General features: G+C 38.5%; 2 protein-coding genes across 4 annotated transcripts in view; both read left to right on the top strand.

Moving 5' to 3' along the window:
• The window catches only part of LOC121387820, a 47,796-nt gene extending 33,315 nt beyond the window's left edge, over positions 1–14,481 (top strand). For all 3 annotated transcript variants that reach the window (XM_041519037.1, XM_041519036.1, XM_041519035.1), the window contains exons 2-3: positions 9,539–9,673; positions 14,211–14,481. In XM_041519037.1, the coding sequence (XP_041374971.1) occupies positions 9,539–9,673; positions 14,211–14,353 (278 nt within the window). In that variant the 3' untranslated portion in view covers positions 14,354–14,481. The remainder of the gene's footprint in view (positions 1–9,538; positions 9,674–14,210) is intronic.
• A 3,858-nt stretch (positions 14,482–18,339) lies between these two features.
• LOC121387172 overlaps positions 18,340–20,747 on the top strand; it is a 3,757-nt gene continuing 1,349 nt past the window's right edge. The window contains exons 1-2 of the mRNA XM_041518198.1: positions 18,340–18,427; positions 18,852–19,064. Coding sequence (XP_041374132.1) covers positions 18,340–18,427; positions 18,852–19,064 — 301 coding nt within the window. The remainder of the gene's footprint in view (positions 18,428–18,851; positions 19,065–20,747) is intronic.

Genomic DNA, 20,747 nt, shown 5'->3' with positions numbered 1-20,747 from the left:
CGAGGCATGGAATTTTTAATCCAGATACCGACTCCAAACCCCGAGTGAGTGCTCCGCAAGGCTCAATGGGTAGGTGTAAGCCACTTGCACCGACCAGTGATCCATAACTGGTTCAACAAAGGCCATGGTTTGTGCTATCCTGCCTGTGGGAAGCGCAAATAAAAGATCCCTTGCTGCCTGTCGTAAAAGAGTAGCCTATGTGGCTACAGCGGGTTTCCTCTAAAAAACAGTGTCATCAATGTGCTCTAGTGGCGTCGTTAAATAAACAAACTTTTTTACTGTCTAGTAACACAGTTTAACTAAAAACAGGAATGGACCGAGTACTGACCCTTGGGGTATACCAGCCGCCATTTAAGTACCATAGTTGGATAGGAAGCCATTTACTAGAACCCTTTGCGATCTATTTGATATGTAATTGTTTATCCAACTAAGTAAACGTCCTGTAATACAGTAACGCTCTAGTTTGTAAATTAAATCTTTGTGCCAGACTCTGTCAAAAGCTTTAGACATATCACAGAACACTGCACAAAAATGTTCCTTGTTATCGAGGGATTCACATACTTTTGTATATAGTTCAATTGCTACAAATAGTTCAATTCAATTACGTTGAAACTCGTAAAAGAGATTGTTAGATATGAACAAATTATAAAGATGTTTGAAAACGATTCTTTCAAATATTTTCCCAACACAACTGATCAGTGATATGCTACTGTCATTTAAACCATTAAGTTTAAAAACATTTCATAGCGTTGACACCTTACAACTCAAGAAGCTGTAATTTTGACCATTGGACTATTTCTCGTTCCAGTCAGTGCACCACGAATGGTATATCAAAGGCCGTGGTATGTACTACCCTGTCTGTGGGGTGGTGCATATAAAAGATCCCTTGCTGCCAATCGAAAAGAGTAGCCCTTGAAGTGACGACAGCAGGTTTCCTCTCTCAATATCTGTGTGGTCCTTAACCATATCTCTGACGCCATATAACCGTAAAGTGCGTCGTTAAATAAAACATTTCTTTCTTTCTTTGTGATTTTGAAAATCATTTTTAAAGATAAATTCAGAACATTTCTACTAGCACTCGATCACTTTTGTTGAGCACCAGTATCTGGTTAAAAATAAACAAAGAACATGCTAAGAAGCAACGTTATATATATATATATATATATATATATATATATATATATAACAACAAAAAAACCCCAAACAACAACAACAAAAAACAAAACCAAAACAAAAAACAAGACTTTGCCCAAAACATGTTTCCTCTATTCTATATTCATCACTCAAAGAACGGTATTGTGTGAGTACGACAACCTTGTACCTTGTTTCGTAAAGACAATACGCACAAGTCGATCATTGAATGACAGAATACGTTATTGTGATACGATTATTAGGATTGTGATACGATTATTAAGATCGTGATACGATTATTAGGATTGTGATACGATTATTAGGATTGTGATACGATTATTAGGATCGTGATACGATTATTAGGATCGTGATACGATTATTAGGATTGTGATACGATTATTAGGATCGTATCTCAATTATTAAGTCTTAATGTCCATCACAAATCGCAACAGGGGAAAGCAATTTTACAAAATAACTCAATGCACTTGTAACTCATCTACTGAAATGATGTAATCGATAACTTACACGGAAGAGAACTCCCATTTTATGTCTTCTGCGCTGACAAGCGATAATCGATACAATATTATCTTGTGTAAATATTTAACTTTCATTTTTCTCGCGTCCCCCCTTTTTCTCAAGTGCTCTTAAAATGTTCAAGTGCCCTTTTTGTTTCTTTAAAAAAATGTTTGGCACTTAAGCATTTTTAGCTGCATGAAGTTATGTTGTGCGTGTATGCGCAAGCTTGCAGATGTGTGTCTGTGTTACTGAGTCTCATTGTGGTTCATCACATTGTCTAACGCGCGTAATAAGCGTCTTAAAGTTGCGTAATCAAAGTTGCATAATGATAGTCTAATAATGTTTGCTTTGAAATTGCATAGATTTCAAAATTACTAATGGACTAATGTAATTTTTATATACATCTGCCTACCTAGACAGCTGTTTCTTGACTAGTGCCCTTTACAGCTATAATTTACAAATTCCCCTTTGTATCGTTTTCTGAATTGAACTTTATTTACACTCTGGCCGTAATTCAACGGCATATGAGGTACATTGTAAAAATATAATTAAATAAATAAATGACATAATAATGTACATCAGATAAAACAAGTGTATATCTATGGATTCATACTTGCATTTGAAGACATACATTGCATATACAAATAAAATGAAATTGTAAAAACAGATTTCAGCCATGGGACTTAAGAATATGCATAATTTGTTTACAGAAAACTGCTAGCTTTCTGAGAACACCCGGTTTTTTTTACTGTCAAATAGCATTCTAAATTTATAAACATTTGGTCTAGACTGACAACACTTTGGCAGAAGTCTTGTTCTTTCATCTTTAAAAAAAGGACAACACATTACATAATGAAATTCATCACCAATTTCGTTATTTGTACACAGAAAGCACGTTCTATTTGTTGTTAAAGTTATTTTTTTCCATCTGCCTTTTTCAATGGGAAGATAATGATTTGAGAGTCGAAAATGTAGTAGTGGTAACCAATATTTTTTCTCTAAATTGGTTAAATATGTCTCGAGCACAATATTTGATTTAAACAGTCTGTAACAAGATGCTTTAGATGAGTTAACAATTTCATTGTTCCATGTTTGTAATAACTGATCCTGTAATCTTAAAATAATTGTTTGTTTTAATAGATTTACATCTGGTAGCTGGTTACACTGTGCAATCCATACATTACTATATCCAACGTCATCCAAAAGAGATTTGATAAACTTTAACCATTTATGATCACATATTCCATTTTTATAATCATTCAGCAATAATTCATACATCAAGAATGATAATTTTGTGTGTTTTCCAGTTATTAGTTTAAACCAAAAAGTGATCATTCTTAATTTGACATCAAGGGAGACGGGGTAACGCCCTACCTAGACAGCTGTCCCTAGAATAGGTCCAGTTAAAGTTCTAATTCACAAATGCCCCTTAGAATTGTTTTTTAAATTAATTTTTTTTATAATGTATACTAGTAACTGCTGTACCTAAACAGAGCCGTCCCTGGAATAGTGCCCTTTAAAGTTATAATTTTCAAGTGCTTCTTTGTATTGTTTTTATGTATAGCTGCTCTACCTAGACCGAGCCGTCCCTAGAAGTAGCACTAAACCAAATAATTTCCGGTTGGGTCAAAGTTCGAGGTGCACAAAGCTTTCGATAGAGAAGTTAACACCACAAGTCTTGTGATTGGTTATAAATGTGAGTGTGTTGGTTATAAAAAAAAAATGAAGTTTCATCTGGGCTAAAAATGTATGCAGTTTTATTTCATCTAGTACCACTGTGTCAAGTAGCCTTGTGCTTGGAACATGTATGGGGTACCTGTAAAAACGTACTCAAATTTTGTGCGAAACTAGGGGTGTTGTAGGAACATCTATTTATACCGAAAATGAGCCATGAAAGGTACCATTTTCTTCAGTTAATACTTTGAGGTAGGGGTTGTAGTACTGATATTTATGGGTCATAGTTTGGTTGATATATTGCATATAGTGTTTTTGGACACAAACGTTAACATGGTCAGTATGGGATTTCATTTGGTATAGTCATACCTGTAGCACATAATCAGTGCATAATAAAAAAAGATTATGATTTTTGTCATTTAATTAAATTATTTGGTTAATTATCCGGCACTCAGCCATGCATGTTCACAATGACCTTGATCGTGACAATAATTACTGTACATGGCTCTGAATGGAGCAATTTATTTTTATATTAAAAATAATACGTGCCAATATTGGGTTAATGTCTTTAATTTCTATAAACATAGTTAATGTTTCATGTATATAATTCTGAAAGCGTAACTTTTTAAAAACCTAGATTTTTTTGGTATTTTAGACAAATTTGTAGTTTTATGCAAAAACAAATTTAATTTGCAGAAAAACTTTACAAAGCCATAATTAAATTTTGGTCACTATTGTGCCTTCTGATCTCACTTATACCTAACAATATGCTCGTTAAACATATCTTTAGGTCTCCAGATCAAATATTCAAAAAACATAATCACTTAGTTTGCTCCCATGAAGTGCATTTTAAGTGTATACTAGATTTAGAATCAATTTTTCCAAATTTGATTATCTACCTTGGTGCAAGTTGATAATATATTTTATTGTTAAAGCTGTATTATCCAATGTTAATAGCTAAATAATATGCTGGATTACAGATTGTAGGAATACATCCAATATACATATTGTATTGATCTGGATTAGAAAAGAATGCAATAAAATAGAAGTTCGGGTAATTATGTCATTTAAAACATTTTTTTTTTTTTTTTTTTTTTTTTTAGTAATGAATCAAAAATAAATACGTGAAAGCTGCACGATAATTCCAGATATCACAAATATTTAAAACCTCCAACTACAGTAGGGTATACATAAAATATAGTCAGGAATATTGGTGGCTGCCAATGGTTTTGATGGTCCATTTTGAAAATCAGCATAGCTGATGAATTTGAAATTCCCGCATCTGGTAACTTAAAGACACCCACACTCAACATACAGGATTTCCTCCCAACAGTGATGTTCATTGCTTCATACAGGTGCAGTCATGTTGATTTGTCCTTCCTCAGACATTGTATTTTTTAATAGTGATATTTCTTTCATGTGCCTGTTAAGGTCTTCATAATCTAGGGGTCAGTCAAGTACATGTGTTTCAATGGAATAAGTTTAAGTCAGACATGACATTGCTCATACCATACCAATTTCATTCATTGAAAGACAATGAATTATTTTGGATTATTTATTAAATTATTTCAGAAATTTATGAGCGTATGTATATAGGACAAATTGTTATTATTATTACTATTATTATTATTATTATTATTCATACTTTTTAAAATTACTAACAGTCCCCCACTACTTTTTGGGTTGGGGGAGAATCGGTTTCTAAAACCAGATTTATTATTCTTATATTTGGATCATTGACAAAAAGGTACATCCATAGCCATAGTTATAATTTTATAAATATATAAAAAATATTTTTAAAATATCAAACTAAGCCATAATTAATAATTATCTGTCTGATCACTATTATTTTTGTTTTGTGTTGTTTGTAGTATTTATACCATTTTAATACCATTTTAATACCATCCACAAATGAAAATTAACATAAATAATATAATTAAATATTTTTATTAATGAAGAAATATTGAAAGAAAGAAAGGAAGAGACAAATAAATAAATAAATAAATAATTAAATAACGAAACTGATATATATATATATATATATATATATATATATATATATATATATATGTGTGTGTGTGTGTGTGTGTGTGTGTGTGTGTGTGTGTGTGTGTGTCTATATATTCCTTCACAAACGTGTAACATGATTTTCTTCAAAGATCGACAAAAATAACAGTGTGAATTTGTTGCTCTTTTAAAAACATTTCTTTAGCTAAATAAAGAGTAAACAAAAGTAACGTTGGCTTTGCATGGTCGAACAGATGTTAGTAACATTTTATTTTCATATCGATTTTCAACATGACAAAACGACCAGCTAAACGTCGCCGTGTTGAACTATCACACGATTATAAAATTTAAATAATTAAAAGTTTCGAAAGTAAACCTAAACCAACGTTAAGATTTTTGGGTGAAAAGTTTAGTATCGGAAATTCAGCAGTTGGAGACATTATCAAGAAGCGAGAGGTTTATAAAGCAGAGTTTGCAAAGATCATTAGCAGAAATAAACGATAAGCTGAACTATTTAATGGGGAAGGGAAGGTAGTTACGTAAATGCAGACCCCTGAAAACCGTACACCTCTGACAACCGGACATTTTACTTGGTCCATGGATGTCCGTTAAGAGGGGTTTCACTGTATATATATATATATATATATATATATATATATATATATATATATATATATATATATATGTTATTACCAGAGTGTTTTTCGGTATCGTCAATATCATATATTAGGAATAAAAATTGTTTTTATTCCTAATATATGATATTGACGATACCGAAATACACGAGGGTAATAATCTCTTTATCATTTAACCTCAAGCTTAATACAACGTGTTTTTGTACAGGCAACTTTAATTCCAGTCCGCCATTACTAGATATTCAAATGACGTAAGAATATGTGGCGCGATATATTTTTGAATGGAAATGACGTCAAACTCGAATGACATCATTTTGGATGTCCTTACATCAAAATAAAGTTATGCATAACGTTTTTTGTTTTCTGAACGCTGGGCAGCTTTCAGTGTCAAATTGCCATTGAAATGTTTTTATTTGATGACTATGAATGCATACGTCAATCATGAAGTGTCACCCAAGTACGTTTGCTTAAATGTCAATAAACCTAGTGCCGACACCTCGACTAATTTACATCTAATTTGCAAAGTTATCAAATTCTTAAAGTATGTGATCTGAAAAATATCACATACTTTGATTGCACTGAAAAATGTAAGATATTATATATATATATATATATATATATATATATATATATATATATATATATATATATATATATCAGTTTCGTTATTTATTTATCAAAAACGTGGTATGTGCTGTCTTGTCTGTGGGCCCATTGGGCTATTTCTCGTTCCAATCAGTGCACCACGACTGGTATATCAAAGGCATGGTATGTGCTACCCTGTCTGTTGGATGGTGCAAATGGTATTTGTAGAATAGAAGAAGACAACTTGTGTTAGCATTGTGTCATGATGTACATGGTGCATATAAAAGATCCTTTGCTGCTAATCGAATAGTAGCCCATGAAGTGTCGACAGCGGGTTTTCTCTCTCAATATCTGTGTAGTCCTTAACCATACGTCCGACGCCATATATCCGTAAATAAAATGTAGCAAAAGAAAACAAGATAGATGCCATTATGTGAATATGTGGCTTCATCCCTCTGGGTTTCATTCATTTGATAATCCAGTCATGATGATCCGAGCTGATTCTACGGCAAATGGTAGTTGTAGAATAGGAAGAAGACAACTTGTTTTAGCATTGTGTCATGATGTACATAAACCAAAAAAGGTTTGAAAGTACAGCATACGGTCAAATAGCACACAAGAAACTCCAAGCATTTAAAATTCTAAAATATTTAAAAGCACATTGTGCTAACAGAGATGGGGTAATGCCATTAAATAAAACATTCCTTCCTTCGTTTCTTGATTCAGTAAAAAAATTCTTTATAATATATATATATACGCACACACACACACACACACACACACACACACACACACACACACACACACACACACTAATACAGTGAAACCCATCTAAACCGGACACCCTTGGGACCAAGACAAATGTCCGGTTTTAAGAGTGATCCGGTTTAGAGAGGTTATGTTTTGCCCTGATTTTTAAAAAGGGACTCTGTAAAATGTCCGGCATTTAGAGAATTCCGGTTTACAGAGGGAACGGTTATATATATATATATATATATATATATATATATATATATATATATATATATATATATATATATATATATATATATAGTAGAATCTCGTTGGCTCGACCTCGGAAGGGTCGAACCAAAAACGAAGTCCCGAGTTTATTGCTCTCGAACACGTCCAGGGTCGACTATAAGCCTTCACTAGAAATAAATTATCTGTGTTAATAGCTATATTTCCCTCGACCTGGTGATCCATCAAATATCAAATGGTAAACCACCAAACCAACAATTGCTGCGCTTGCGCAGGTGGTTATTACAACTTTCTGATTAATTCATTCCCAGTCTGGAGCTCGACGCAGTAAGACGTGTTTGTTTCGCTTGTGCACACTGCATGTGCTAGCCTGTTGCTCGACTTGGGGATCCTTCATTTCGGTTTTTTTGTCAGCGAAGTGAAGTTTTCTACTGGGATGTATGCGGTCATTGGAACTGATTGAACGCTGGAACGCTTCTCGTTTCGACAGCCTGCACCACCAGGTGGGATGCTTTTTTAGCGAGATTCCTTGCCTCCACGTCATTTCTCCGGCTGACTATGTCGACTTGTTTTTTCGTGACTCGTATGACGGCCATTCTGCAAAACGCCACGGTTGTTCGCGTTTAGTCTCTACATGTCCGAGTCTGTCCTAGCAGCTCTGGAAGATTGACCGCCCCACTCTAAGAAGAAATAGGAAGCGGGGTCGGCCCCTACTACTCTTTTCTAGACTTTACTTTGCGTTATAGTGATACCATCTCGTATCCTCTGGAGTCGGGGCCCGTCCGCACCATTATACCAACCCATGACGACTGAACAATACACTAATCTGATACTCTCTCTCGTTCAGACGGATCCGGCTTCTCAAGATCTGTATTTCAACACAGCACTACACCTTCAACGTATAATGACTGTCAATCTAGGGATTTTCTTGACAGGATGCAACCCATCTCGTCCCAAAAAACTGTGCACCCAAACGGCCTTAACGAGGCCACACACGTGGACATATAGATCGGACTTTAAACTTTTAGACCTGCGTTCAAAATTATATGTCGAAATTACTTTTTTTTTTAAATATTATGAAATAGTCCGATCCTCTCTTCTTTCTCTTGTTTATGTTTGGACTGTCCTTCTAAAATGCTCCAAATTATATAAATATCCGGCCGAGCAGTCAATTTTTTTTATTTTTGACTTGTAACTTTTTATTATTATTGGTTTTTTAAAATTCTATTAACTTTACTAATTGCTATTTTCAAAATTCTGCCCATTTTCAATTCTACCCCCCCCCCCCCTCCCCCGCGCTCCTCCCGAGTCAGGCCACCGATCTTATCGGAGGTCGGACTCTGGTTGGGCGTGTTCGAAACCCTAGTGGTATATGGGCACGTTAAACTAGTTACCCATCTATCTATCTATCTATCTATCTATCTATCTATATATCGGATTAATTATTTAGGCGGAACGAACTATAGATGAATCGACGAACCGCAACAATAGTCATACAATTCTTCCGTTACAACACTTGTCATGTTGTTGGTAAAGCGACTATCGGTTGTGATCTTTGAAGTACAGCTCGTGTTACGGTATCTGTGAGATGAACCGTGATACCAATCAAACAATTAGTGCAAAAACGGGCCTCATTATAAATCGTTACTTTGAACACAATTACATTTCTGGAACGTGGACAGTGCTCGGTTTGTTTCTTGTTGAAATATTCAAATTGTTTAGTAATAAATTCATGTAAATACAAATTACGAATTTGCCATTTATACACTGTATTTATTTCAGTGCACTTACATGTTTTACATAATTTGTATCTAATTCAACTTTCTAACTGATGTTACAGAAATGTCCGATGTTGACCGAATGGTTCGGTCGAACTACTCGATGGGTCGAACACTTATTCGGGCACCGACTGGGATCGAGCCAATGGGATTCAATTATATATGCCGTTAAATAAAACATTCCTTCCTTCGTTTCTTGATTCAGTAAAAAATTTCTTTCTTTCCCAACAGTCGCTTTGTGTCCGCCAGATGATGACATCAACTGTCCCGTGTACGCCGACACCGGCGACTGTCTCCACGTCGACCGTTTGGAACACATGCACTGCCGTTGTCCAAAGTCTTGTGAGACATTTTCCGCATGCAACAGTAAGTTCCTCTCTTCTTCTGTTTTAAGGGATGTTAGCCCGACTAATCTGCCCTTTGAGAGCTAGACGGACGTGTGGACGGTAAAAATGGCTCTCTTACCGGTCTCGGTGGTGTCGTGGTTAAGCCATTACTGCAAAGTCCATAACAACAGTGTTTTGTGTAAATCATCGTTTTGTATATGAGAAGATTAGAGTAGACACAAGGCTATTAAAAAAACACCATATGAATTTGCCCGCCCAAGTAAATATCAATTCGTTACATTTCGGGTCTGGCCCATGGACTCAACCAGGTGGTCGAAACTGGCTGAATTTTTTTCCGGACATTCGATCCAACAAACAACACATTCTGTCTAACCGAATCCAACCCCCTCTCCCACGTTTTAGCAACATATATATATATATATATATATATATATATATATATATATATATATATATATATATATATATATATATATATAATATGTGTGTGTGTGTGTGTTCCCCCTTTTTGCACCTTCTTACGCCCGTGTGCAACCATCAAAGCGTGAGCTAAAAATGTCTCCTGTAGAGCCCTCTAGAGTTTTCAGGAGACTGACTTCCGGTTGGCACCCACTTTTAAGTTAAATATATACTACATCAATAATTAATGCAATCGTCCGAGTGCGCTTGCTCTCAACGATACAATAACGAATTTTTACCTTTATGAACCAACCAACCAAAACTCTATTTATAGTCCGTCCCACAGGAAACGCCTTTTTTTCATGCTATGGAATTTACGACAAGTTATTTGTTTCTGAGCCGATTGTTTTCAAAATTGCACACAAAAACAATGTGGTTTTTTGGTTTTGTTATTTTTTTTAAAAACATTTTTAATTTCCAAAACATTTTTATTGTTCTTCTGACGTCAAACCAAACTGAAATGAAGGAGGATAGAACCGAAGGTTCAGACACCAGTGGCTAGTGTTGGGAATCGATGGGAATCGATCATCGGTTATAATCGGTCGGCACCAACCGATCAGCTTTCGATTACATAATAGGTTAGAAGTATATGAACATAAGAAGGAAAGAAATGTTTTATTTAACGACGCACTCAACACATTTTATTTACGGTTATATGGCGTCAGACATATGGTTAAGGACCACACATGTATTAAGAGAGGAAACCCGCTGTCGCGACTTCATGGGCTACTCTTTTCGATTAGCAGCAAGGAATCTTTTATATGCGCCATCCCACAGACAGGATAGTACATACCACGGCCTTTGTTACACCAGTTGTGGAGCACTGGCTGGAACGACATGATCCAGAAAATCCAGGGGGGGGGGGGGGCAATGACATGATCCAGAAAATCCATTTAGGGGGCCCCAATGATATGAGGCGGAATGCCAAGGGAACTTTGGGGGAGGTTTGGATGGGGATGAAAAATAATATATAATAAAATTATAACTGTCGCAAAATTTATGGGGGAGGGGTGGCCGGATCCAGGAATTTTAGCGGGGGGGGGGGGGGTCCAGTCCTGAGCGTTTGAAGGGCCCCCCCTCGATAGGAAATTTTCATATTTGAAGATAGTTTTAGATGGATTTGAAGTATATACCCGTTATCAAAACCTCATAATCGAAAAATCGTTGGTCACGAGCGGGAGGGGGGGGGGGCAGACCCCCTCAAACCCCCCCCCCCCGGATCCGCGTCTGCTGGTATATCAATGTGCTATCTTGTCTGTGGGATGGTGCTACTACTGGGAAAATGTAACGTGTTTCCTCGCTTTGACTATAAATCAGATTTCTTTTTAATCCACTAGCCATGGGATCAGTGATTTAAAAATGTACTATCCACAATTCAAAATTTACTAGCCCTACCTTACTTCAAGTTAATACAATTTTACTAAATAATAGTAATAATAATATATGTCGCCTGAAGTCAGAGATTGCGGTGGTGTCAGAATATTAATTTTTTCACTAGCCGCCGGGCACAGCAATAGTAGTTATTTACTAGACACACATTGAATATCACTAGCCATGTGAGTGGGGCTACCATAATCTAGAAGCCCTGTTAATATATTATGTCAAACTAATAATCAATGTGCTCTAGTGGTGTCGTTAAACATAGCAAACGTCTTTAGGATTTTAAGGTCAGCAAATGATTGAAAGTACTCACAAATATTGATGTCCTTACCTGGGGCCGAATTTACAATGCTTTTTAAAGGCTGTTTTAGACTTACACGCGTGTAACTACATACATTTAAAATGTTTAAAAGGACAATCCTGAGTTTACAAACCATTGTAAAATGTTTCCAACCAATAGAGAAGAGAGTGTAGTGGTCTTACACCTATCCACTGAGTGGGAGCCGGTACCGGGCTACGAACCCAGTACCTACCAGCGTTATGTCCTATGGCTTAAACACGACACCACCGAAGCCGGTGTCTTTAAACAGAATAAACTTTGACTTTGTATCTGGCGAATTTATGAACCGAAGTAAGGAAGTCAACTACTGGTCGAGCGGAATAAATAAATGAATAAATAAATGTTTAACGACACCCCTGCACGAAAAACCACATCGGTTATTGCCAGTATTGGGTGTCAAACTAAGGTAAATGCAAACGTAAGCGTACGAGAAAGGGGGGCAGGTGGGGCAACTGCCCCCCCCCCCCTCCACCAGTCCTGGAGCAAAACCTCAAATTCGGGCACAAATGATGCAGATATTCGTGCAAAATATGCTAACCTGAGACCTTTTTACCAAGTATTTCAATCATTCTACCCTCAAAATTAATTGCACTCCATGTAAAAATGCGTAGTGATTCGTTTGCAGGTCTGTAGTACTGTTCGGTAGTAATGTTGCAAAAGCCAGCCTGCCCCCCCCCCCCCCTACCCCCACCACCTTATAAAAAGGGTAGCCCGTACGCCTATGAATGCAAAAATGAAGTGATGAACAACATTAATATTAAACTTCAAGGGACGAATTTACGAAGCCTGTTTTTCTAAAGCACAGGTGTTTAAAGGGACTGTTCTGAGTTTGCAGCCATTGTAAGATGTTTGCGATAACAGAGCCTTGTTGCCGACCACTATTTCATACTAAATACATTTTCTTGTTCAGAATACCAGTGTCTGTATATCAAATGTGTTTGCGGTCGTATACTAATGTTTGTAGCACTCAATTTTTACTTTAATTCGTAATATATATGTTTTTGTACATACGAAATTATTGGAAGGTAAAATCCAGTTTGGTCTACTACAAGCATTAGAACAACAACAAACACCTTGCTAATAATATTTTAAATAAGGAAATGTATTTAATTTGTATGTTACGTCATCGAAAAGGCTCTATTGGTCGGAAACATTTTACAATGGTTGTAAACTCCGAACTGTCCCTTTAAAGTAAATCAGAAAAAACAGGAGAGAGAAAATGGCCGTTAAGCTGCTGGTTTCTGACATAAGGCCTCAGATTACAGTTATCTTCCCATTTGGTTGTCCAAAATCCGGAAGTTTCACCGCGCAAGTCGTCTGCTGTTTGACTGTGATTATTTCATGGCAGACAGCTATGAAGTGGCAACTGTTTGACTGAAGTGACAGGGGATAGCATGTAGTTTGTAAACATGTGTAACTTGTTGACATTGAAGACTTGTTTGTGGTAATTCCGGCCCATGCAAAAGTAGTGCTTTTTGTGTAAAATGGGTGTACTCCGGCCTGGTTTAGAGGGTGTGTCTGTTTAAACCAATATGCTGGGAGAAAGAGCTGGACAACAGGGGTTGTCCTTTTCAGGGTATGTGTCCCCCATGCAGGCAAAGGTACATACAAAACTTCACGGGCCTGCTGATATTAATAAAAATGTTATAGCCACTAAGGCTATATAGAAACATATAGCGAAATTAATTGTGGTCTGAGGCCATAACGAAGCATCTTTGAGTACTCTGGTTCCGCACTAAAACAAATGTTATCCTGTTTTTCTTACGCACTCGTTAGTGAGAACAACATTATTTATTTTTGATAACACATAATTGTTGACACATATACGTGTGATAACATTTCAAAGATATACGACTGGCTGCTCCTAGGTGATTACCAAGTCACCAATGGCATATAATCCAATGACCCCCCCCCCCCAAAAAAAAAAAAATTCAATAATTTAAAAAAAAAAAAATCAATAAATCAATAAATAAAAATAAAAATAAAAAGATAATCTGAAATTGACTTGTCTGTGACGCACAAGTTAACTATAAGCGTAAGGGACGTAAATATGTTTTCGTTGGAAAAGGTATTTAAATTTATTTTAAAACTTTTTTTTTTTTTTCAGGATATGTAAGAGATAGAATACCACATTCGTGTCCGTTAGATACCATTTATCTTACAACTCATTGTTTAAAAAGGTATCCAACTCGCTTTCGCTCGTAAGATAAACTGTATCTAACGCCACTCATATAGTATTTTCTATATCCTACACCCTTATCAAAAAAAAAAAGATAGAAAAAAAGTTTGCTTTATGGGGCTATTTTTATGTATGTTTAGCTTTTATATGCCTCTTTTGTTTCTCAAGAATTTTGATATATAATCTTTGTCGTTACAGATAGTTTGGGTGACACGGATTGCAAATGCGCAAACCTAGCCTATGAGGGAAAGTGCGACACTGATCCGGATGTACAGTCAACGTGCGCATATACATGCGCACTAAGACGAAGTAAAGTCTCAGTACAGAACTTGTCTTCTTAAAGGGGCAGTCCTGAATTTGTTATCATTATTAGAGACGTTGCCTTCAAAAGAGACGTTTTAATGACTAAAATTGTATATTGAAATATAGTTTTCCCTGTTTCCCTGTGGCTAAAAATTAAATGTGTTTCTGATCGTCTTACTGTTTGTACTAGGTCACATTTTATTTTATGTATGTATGTATGTATGTATGTATGTATATATGTATGTATGTATATATATATATATATATATATATATATATATATATATATATATATATATATATATACAGTAGAATCTCATTGGCTCGAACACCCAAAGGGTCGAACCTACCGGTATTCTCGAACCAAGAACAAAGTCCCGATTTTTCTCTCTATTAAACCCCTTTATTTCGGTGCTGATTGGTCGAATACCCCTAGGGTCGAACAGAAGCTTTCTCTCGAACCAGTGTATTGGTCCGAACTGTAAAATTAAACATATTTAGCTCGAACGGCTACGTCTATCCGAAGAAATATAAAAAATAATTTACGTATAATATTTTCGTCGACCCTTTCACGCTTATCGTGTTGTTTATTTAGCACCTGTCGATAATTATCTTTCAGGTACAGACAATTGTAATGCGATAATCGTTAGATGAATAATCTTGCAAGTAAAATCCAGTCAACTCATGAGTCAATCGGACCATCTCGCCCAGCCAGTTTTAGGGAAACTTGCGAGGTTGTCCGAATGATTTGTGTGTTACAGAAGCACCCGACAACGGCCGAATGCATGGTTCGAACTACCCGATGGGTCGAACAGACTTTGATGCACCGACAGTGTTCGAGCCAATGAGATTCTACTGTATATATATATATATATACTCTTCAAAAGAAGAAACGCAAAACCACATTGTCGTAACATTTGGAGAATTGATTTAATTATTGAATGGTGAGTCCGATAATTACCAAATGTTGCAGGATTGTTCACAATTCACTCTAGTCCATTGTGAGTAAGTGATAGGACACACCACCAAGGTCAAGGTCATCTGGAGTCAATACCGGGTGTGGCCTCCACGTGTGTTGACAACTGTCTGGCACCGCCTGCCCATTGAAGCAACCAGAGTACGGATGACGTCCCGGGGGATGGTGGCCCACTCGGCCTGCAAGGCTGCTGCCAGCTCGGGCAGGGTCTGGGGCTGTGGTTGTCGCTGTCGGAGGCGTCGGTCCAACTCGTCCCATAGATGCTCAATTGGGTTCAAATCCGGTGATGTCGATGGCCAAGGAAGGACATTAATGTTGTTGTTCTGTAGGAAAGCCGTTGTGAGACGTGCTGTGTGAGGCCTGGCGTTGTCATGTTGGAACACTGCGTTGGCGTTGGCCATAACTGGAACGATGTGTGGCCGGAGGATCTGGTCAATGTAGCCCTGTGCATTCAGGTTGCCCTGCACGTGGACCAGGTCAGTTCTGCCAGTGTGTGAGATGGCTGCCCACACCATGACACTACCCCCGCCAAATCTGTGCACTTCCTGCACGCAGTTTGCCGCATAACGTTCACCACGACGCCTATACACGCGACATCTTCCATCATGACGTCGGAGCAGAAATCGGGACTCGTCACTGAACCACACCTGTCTCCATCGCAGTTGAGGCCATTGTCGATGAATCTGGCACCACTGCAGTCGGAGTCGACGGTGTTGTGGTGTTAAGATGACACCTCGAACTGGACGTCTGGCACGAATTCCTACCTCACGTAGGCAGTTCCGTACGGTCTGGTCGGATATCCTGCGCAAACCTGGTATTGCTGCGGCTGTGGAGGTGGCAGTAGTCAATCGTTCCCGAAGGTGGCGTACCCGGATGTAGCGGTCCTGCCCGGGGGTAGTGACCCGTGGTCGACCGGATCTAGGGAGGTCACGTGTTGATCCATGTTGCTGGTAACGGTCCCACAGTCTGGAGATGGTGCTTGGGGACACATGGAATGCCCTGGCAACGGCCGTTCTGGATTCGCCCTGCGTCTAGTCGGGCGATGGCATTGTTTCTCTGCGGTTCACTGAGACGTGGCATGTCCTGGATTGTCAACTGTCGGCCAGATACAGAGGCCAGGCAAGCGAACACCCTGCACTTTTATACTGTCGGTGTTCATGTTGCACGTGCAGACAACGCACGTGCAGTGGTGACATGGTTTGCACGTGGCTGCGTTTTTGCGAATATTCACATTTTGGAACTTTATTGTACAGTAGCTGCGTTTTATCGAATGTAACCGTGGGAATGTGTTTGGGACATGCAATGACCTTATATTCACAAAGCATGAACCGGTAGGAAACATAAAATCGGAGTTATAACCCATTTGTACCCTTTTGCGTTTCTTTTTTTGAAGAGTATATATATATACGTATGATTAATAAATCAATGTGCTCTAATGGTGTTGTTAACAAAACTTTAAAGGGACAGACCCTAGTTTTTAAACACTACAGCATATTTTTCACTATTAAAGCCATTTATGATCACTAAAATCAAACATTACTTACATTTTATTTTTTAGATTATCCATTTTTGTAGAACCGAAGTATTTCTGGTCATCCTGTTGTTTCTAATATCACAAAATGCAATCTAGGTCAAATTAGCTCCACTGGTTAATTATTATTACATGTGGATCTAACAGCACCCCGTTGGAGATCATGTCCAGTTCATCTTTCATTCGACCAATCAAACCCTTACTTGCACAATCATGTCAGTGATTTGAAAAGAATTTGAAAACATTCGGGATTATACAGAGGGTATACGAAATGATTCGGGTGAATTACGAAGTATGCCGGAAACTAATTTCAATATAAAAATTTATATAAAATAAGTATCAAGACGAACCCCCCCCCCAAAAAAAAAACCCAGCAAAAAAAAAAAAAAAACCCAAAACCCCCCATGATGGTATAGGCATAAAAACTGTTTATACTAGTATACAATCCAGAGTTTATTACTGCACTTTCCCCCCTGTTTTTTAATGTTGAAATAGACCAACAAGTTAGCCTATTGCATAAATAGTCTCACCCGATATTTTTAGAATTTGTATGCTCCCGAATAAGATATAAAAGGCGAAATGTAATTAATCGACATTTAAATTGTTATTCAGTCTCTAGGTCTACTTCATTCGATTCTTGTTATTCGATTCTTGCACTTCTAGTTGACTTGCGATGAAGACAGACGTGTGTCTTTGTTCTCTCGAGTCTCCCCCCCCCCGTCCCCCCATTTCCCCCTCCCCCCAGGGGAGTACCGAGTGTCGTACACCGGGTCACGGACTTCCGTGACCTTAGTGTACGGGGACCGGGTACTTCCGAAGAAAGGAAGGTACAGGAAGAGGAAACGTGCGCCAAGGGCGGTACGTGGGGGGGGGGGGGGAAGCTGGCGGCTTAACCGCCAGCAACGGCCCCTTCTGAGTCGCCGTCCCCACCACGACCAGACCAGCCAGCCTAACAGGAAGCGACTGAGCAACCGACGGGACCAGCTGAAACGACGCAGCGTGGTCTCGGACTTCCTGGAGGCATCGTCGAGGACTCCTTCAAAACTTTCCAGGACGGCAACGAGATCGCCATCCACAAGAAAGAGCTACGGGGCACGGGACCAGCACTAGTTGTCACGTCACGCCGCGATGGTCTTTACAGACAAGCGATCCTCTACCACGAGATGGACAACTACACCGTTCACGGGATGCTAAAGATCATCGCCGGCTCCCAGTACATACAGCTAGTGAAGGGACTACTGGGACACAGCTTCAGGAAGCTGATACCGAATTTCAACGAGCGGTACTTCATCTCGTCCCCGTAGTCGCTAACCTTTTCTTAGGACAGGTAACCTCCGCTTTTTTTGACTTTAGACAGACTTTAAAACTTTTTTGGCCATCATTTCAAAAACTTTGTTTATTGTTTTGTAAATAGTCTGTCGCCCTTTATTTTTGGCAGTCCGTCTAAATTGCTCCAATCACCTTCAACTTTGGATGAGCAGTCTATTTTTTTGTTTGGCCTCAATTTTTAACCGGACATGGTTATTCTCGACCTTACTAAATTTGTCCAAATTCCGCCCACCTCAAACTTACACCCCCCGCCCCCCGGAATTAGACATTGGCGAAGTCAGAGGCTAAGTCCGGGGTGGGCGTGCCTGAACCTGTGTGGATGTGGGCACGTTAATAGAGTTCCCATTCCCATAAATTGTTATTTATAGATGAAATGTCACCTGGACATGGGAGACCACGCAGTGCTGTTAGATCTACTGGTAGACCAGTAGAACTAATTTTAATCAGATTGCACAAAATGCATTTTTCATATTTTTAAAAGCGCACGTTGGTCTGCGGAGTAGCTGTTGTTGATTCGAGTTCTAGTCTATTTTTTAAGGATATTTTCCGGTTTTAACGTCACAGACTCTTGTTTCACTCAGTTGTAACTTTATCTAAGTGTGTTAAAGGTTTGTTGATTTTAAATAAACTTAGTGTCCAGTTTTACGAGTTAAAACTGGGGTCTGTGCCTTTAAACTTTATTTTAATGAATATACTTCAGCTGCGAAGTGCGCCGCCTCGGATCTACCCCCACTTTGGGACAACACGTTACTACGTCCAAACAGGTCCGTTTACTACTACCTCGACAACGTCGAGTTTGTGTGTACCGCGTGCTACACCAGCGACGGCGGCTCCCGAGCCAGGGCGAGGCACATGTGCCAGGCGGATGGCACGTGGGTGGCACACAAAGGCTACACACAACCATTCTGTGTTCGTGAGTAGTTATATTCTCTCTCCGTCATTAATTTCAACCTATGAGGACATCCCCCACCCCAGTAAATCACCCTCCCCAGGGCCGAATTTAGACAATGGGGGGCCCGGGGCACTTCAGGTTCGGGGGGCTCTCAACAGAAATGCCCTATTAGGACATCCCTCCCCCCAGTAAATCACCCTCCCCCAATTCCTCCTGAAAAAATGGAAGCCCGTATGCCTATATTTCTCTCCGCCATTAATTTCAACCTATTAGAACATCCCCCACCCCAGTAAATCACCCTTCCCAGGCTTTAGTCCTTTGGTGGGCAGGGGCCCGGGGCACTTCAGGTTCGGGGGCTCCTCAACAGAAATTAAATTACATGACAAATAAAAGATGAACCAATTTTATAATTTTACATTCTTTTATAAATGAAGTCCTTAGTCTGAGTGGCCTCTCTGGCAGAGGGGCCCGGGGCTATTGCCCCCTTATAAATCCGGCACTGACCCTCCCCCATTTTCTCCTGACAAATGGGAGCCCGTACGCCTATATCTCTCTCTCACCACTATTAATTCCATTCTATTAGGATATCCCCGATCTCAGTAAATCACCCTCCCCCATTACCTCCTGAAACAAATGAGCGCACGTACGCCTATATATCTCTCCACTATTAATTTCACCCTATTAAGACATCCCCGACCTCAGTAAATCACCTCCCCCCATTTCCTCCTGAAAAATGAGAGCCCGTACGCCTCATATATCTCTCTCCACTATTAAAGGGACAGTCCTGAGTTTGCTACAATTTTTAAGATGTTATCGACTAACAGAGACTTTTTAACGACTGCAATTACGTATCAAATATATTTTTGTGCATAAAATATTAGTGGCTGTATATTAGACGTGTTTCTAATCGTTCTAGTATTTGTGCTAGGTTAAATTTAATTTTATCTCCTAATATATATATATATATATTTTTTTTTTTTCGTATATACGAAATTATTTGAAGACAAAATCCAGTTTGGGTTTCTTACAAATATTAAGACGACCACAAACACTTTGAATATACAGACACTGACATTCTAAACAAGAAAATATATTTAATGTGTATTTTTAGACGTTAAAAGATTTTATTGGTCGGAAACATCTTACAATGCAGGAAACTCACCCTATTAGGACATCTCCCACCCCAGTAAATCCCCCAACCATTTCTTCCTTGTCTCTGCGACTTATTCACTGTATTTAAAAACAAAAAACTGTAGTAAACTCTGGAGGTAACAGATTTCAACATTGGCGTGCAGGCTCCAGTGTGATTTTTGCCCGAATGATATGAAACGAAAATGCCCGAATCTGGATAACAGCATTTATTCATATTAGCATTACGGCCAAATGAATCACTACGCAATTTTACTTGAATTACAATTAATATTATGGGTTGAATGATGGAAATACATGGTGAAAAAAGGTTGAGGTCAGTGGAGTCACTGTCCTGCACAGACGACCCGGAGAGCTGAAAAGTGTGTCCAGGACAGCGTGCTTGAACCTTCATTTGGGTATAAGCATGGGAATGAGTACAAATAAAAAATGGAGCGGGTTATTACAACTCAGGTTGTACTAAACCAAACAACTTCCGGCTGGGTCAAAGTTCGAGGTGCAGCGAACCTTTGATAGAGAAGTTAACACCACAAGTTCTGTGATTGGTGATAAATT

The sequence above is a fragment of the Gigantopelta aegis genome, chromosome 13 (genome assembly GCF_016097555.1).
Source record: "Gigantopelta aegis isolate Gae_Host chromosome 13, Gae_host_genome, whole genome shotgun sequence".
NCBI lineage: Eukaryota > Metazoa > Mollusca > Gastropoda > Neomphalida > Peltospiridae > Gigantopelta > Gigantopelta aegis.
Note: the sequence above shows the minus strand (reverse complement) of the source record. Positions and strands in the feature narration are given on the sequence as shown.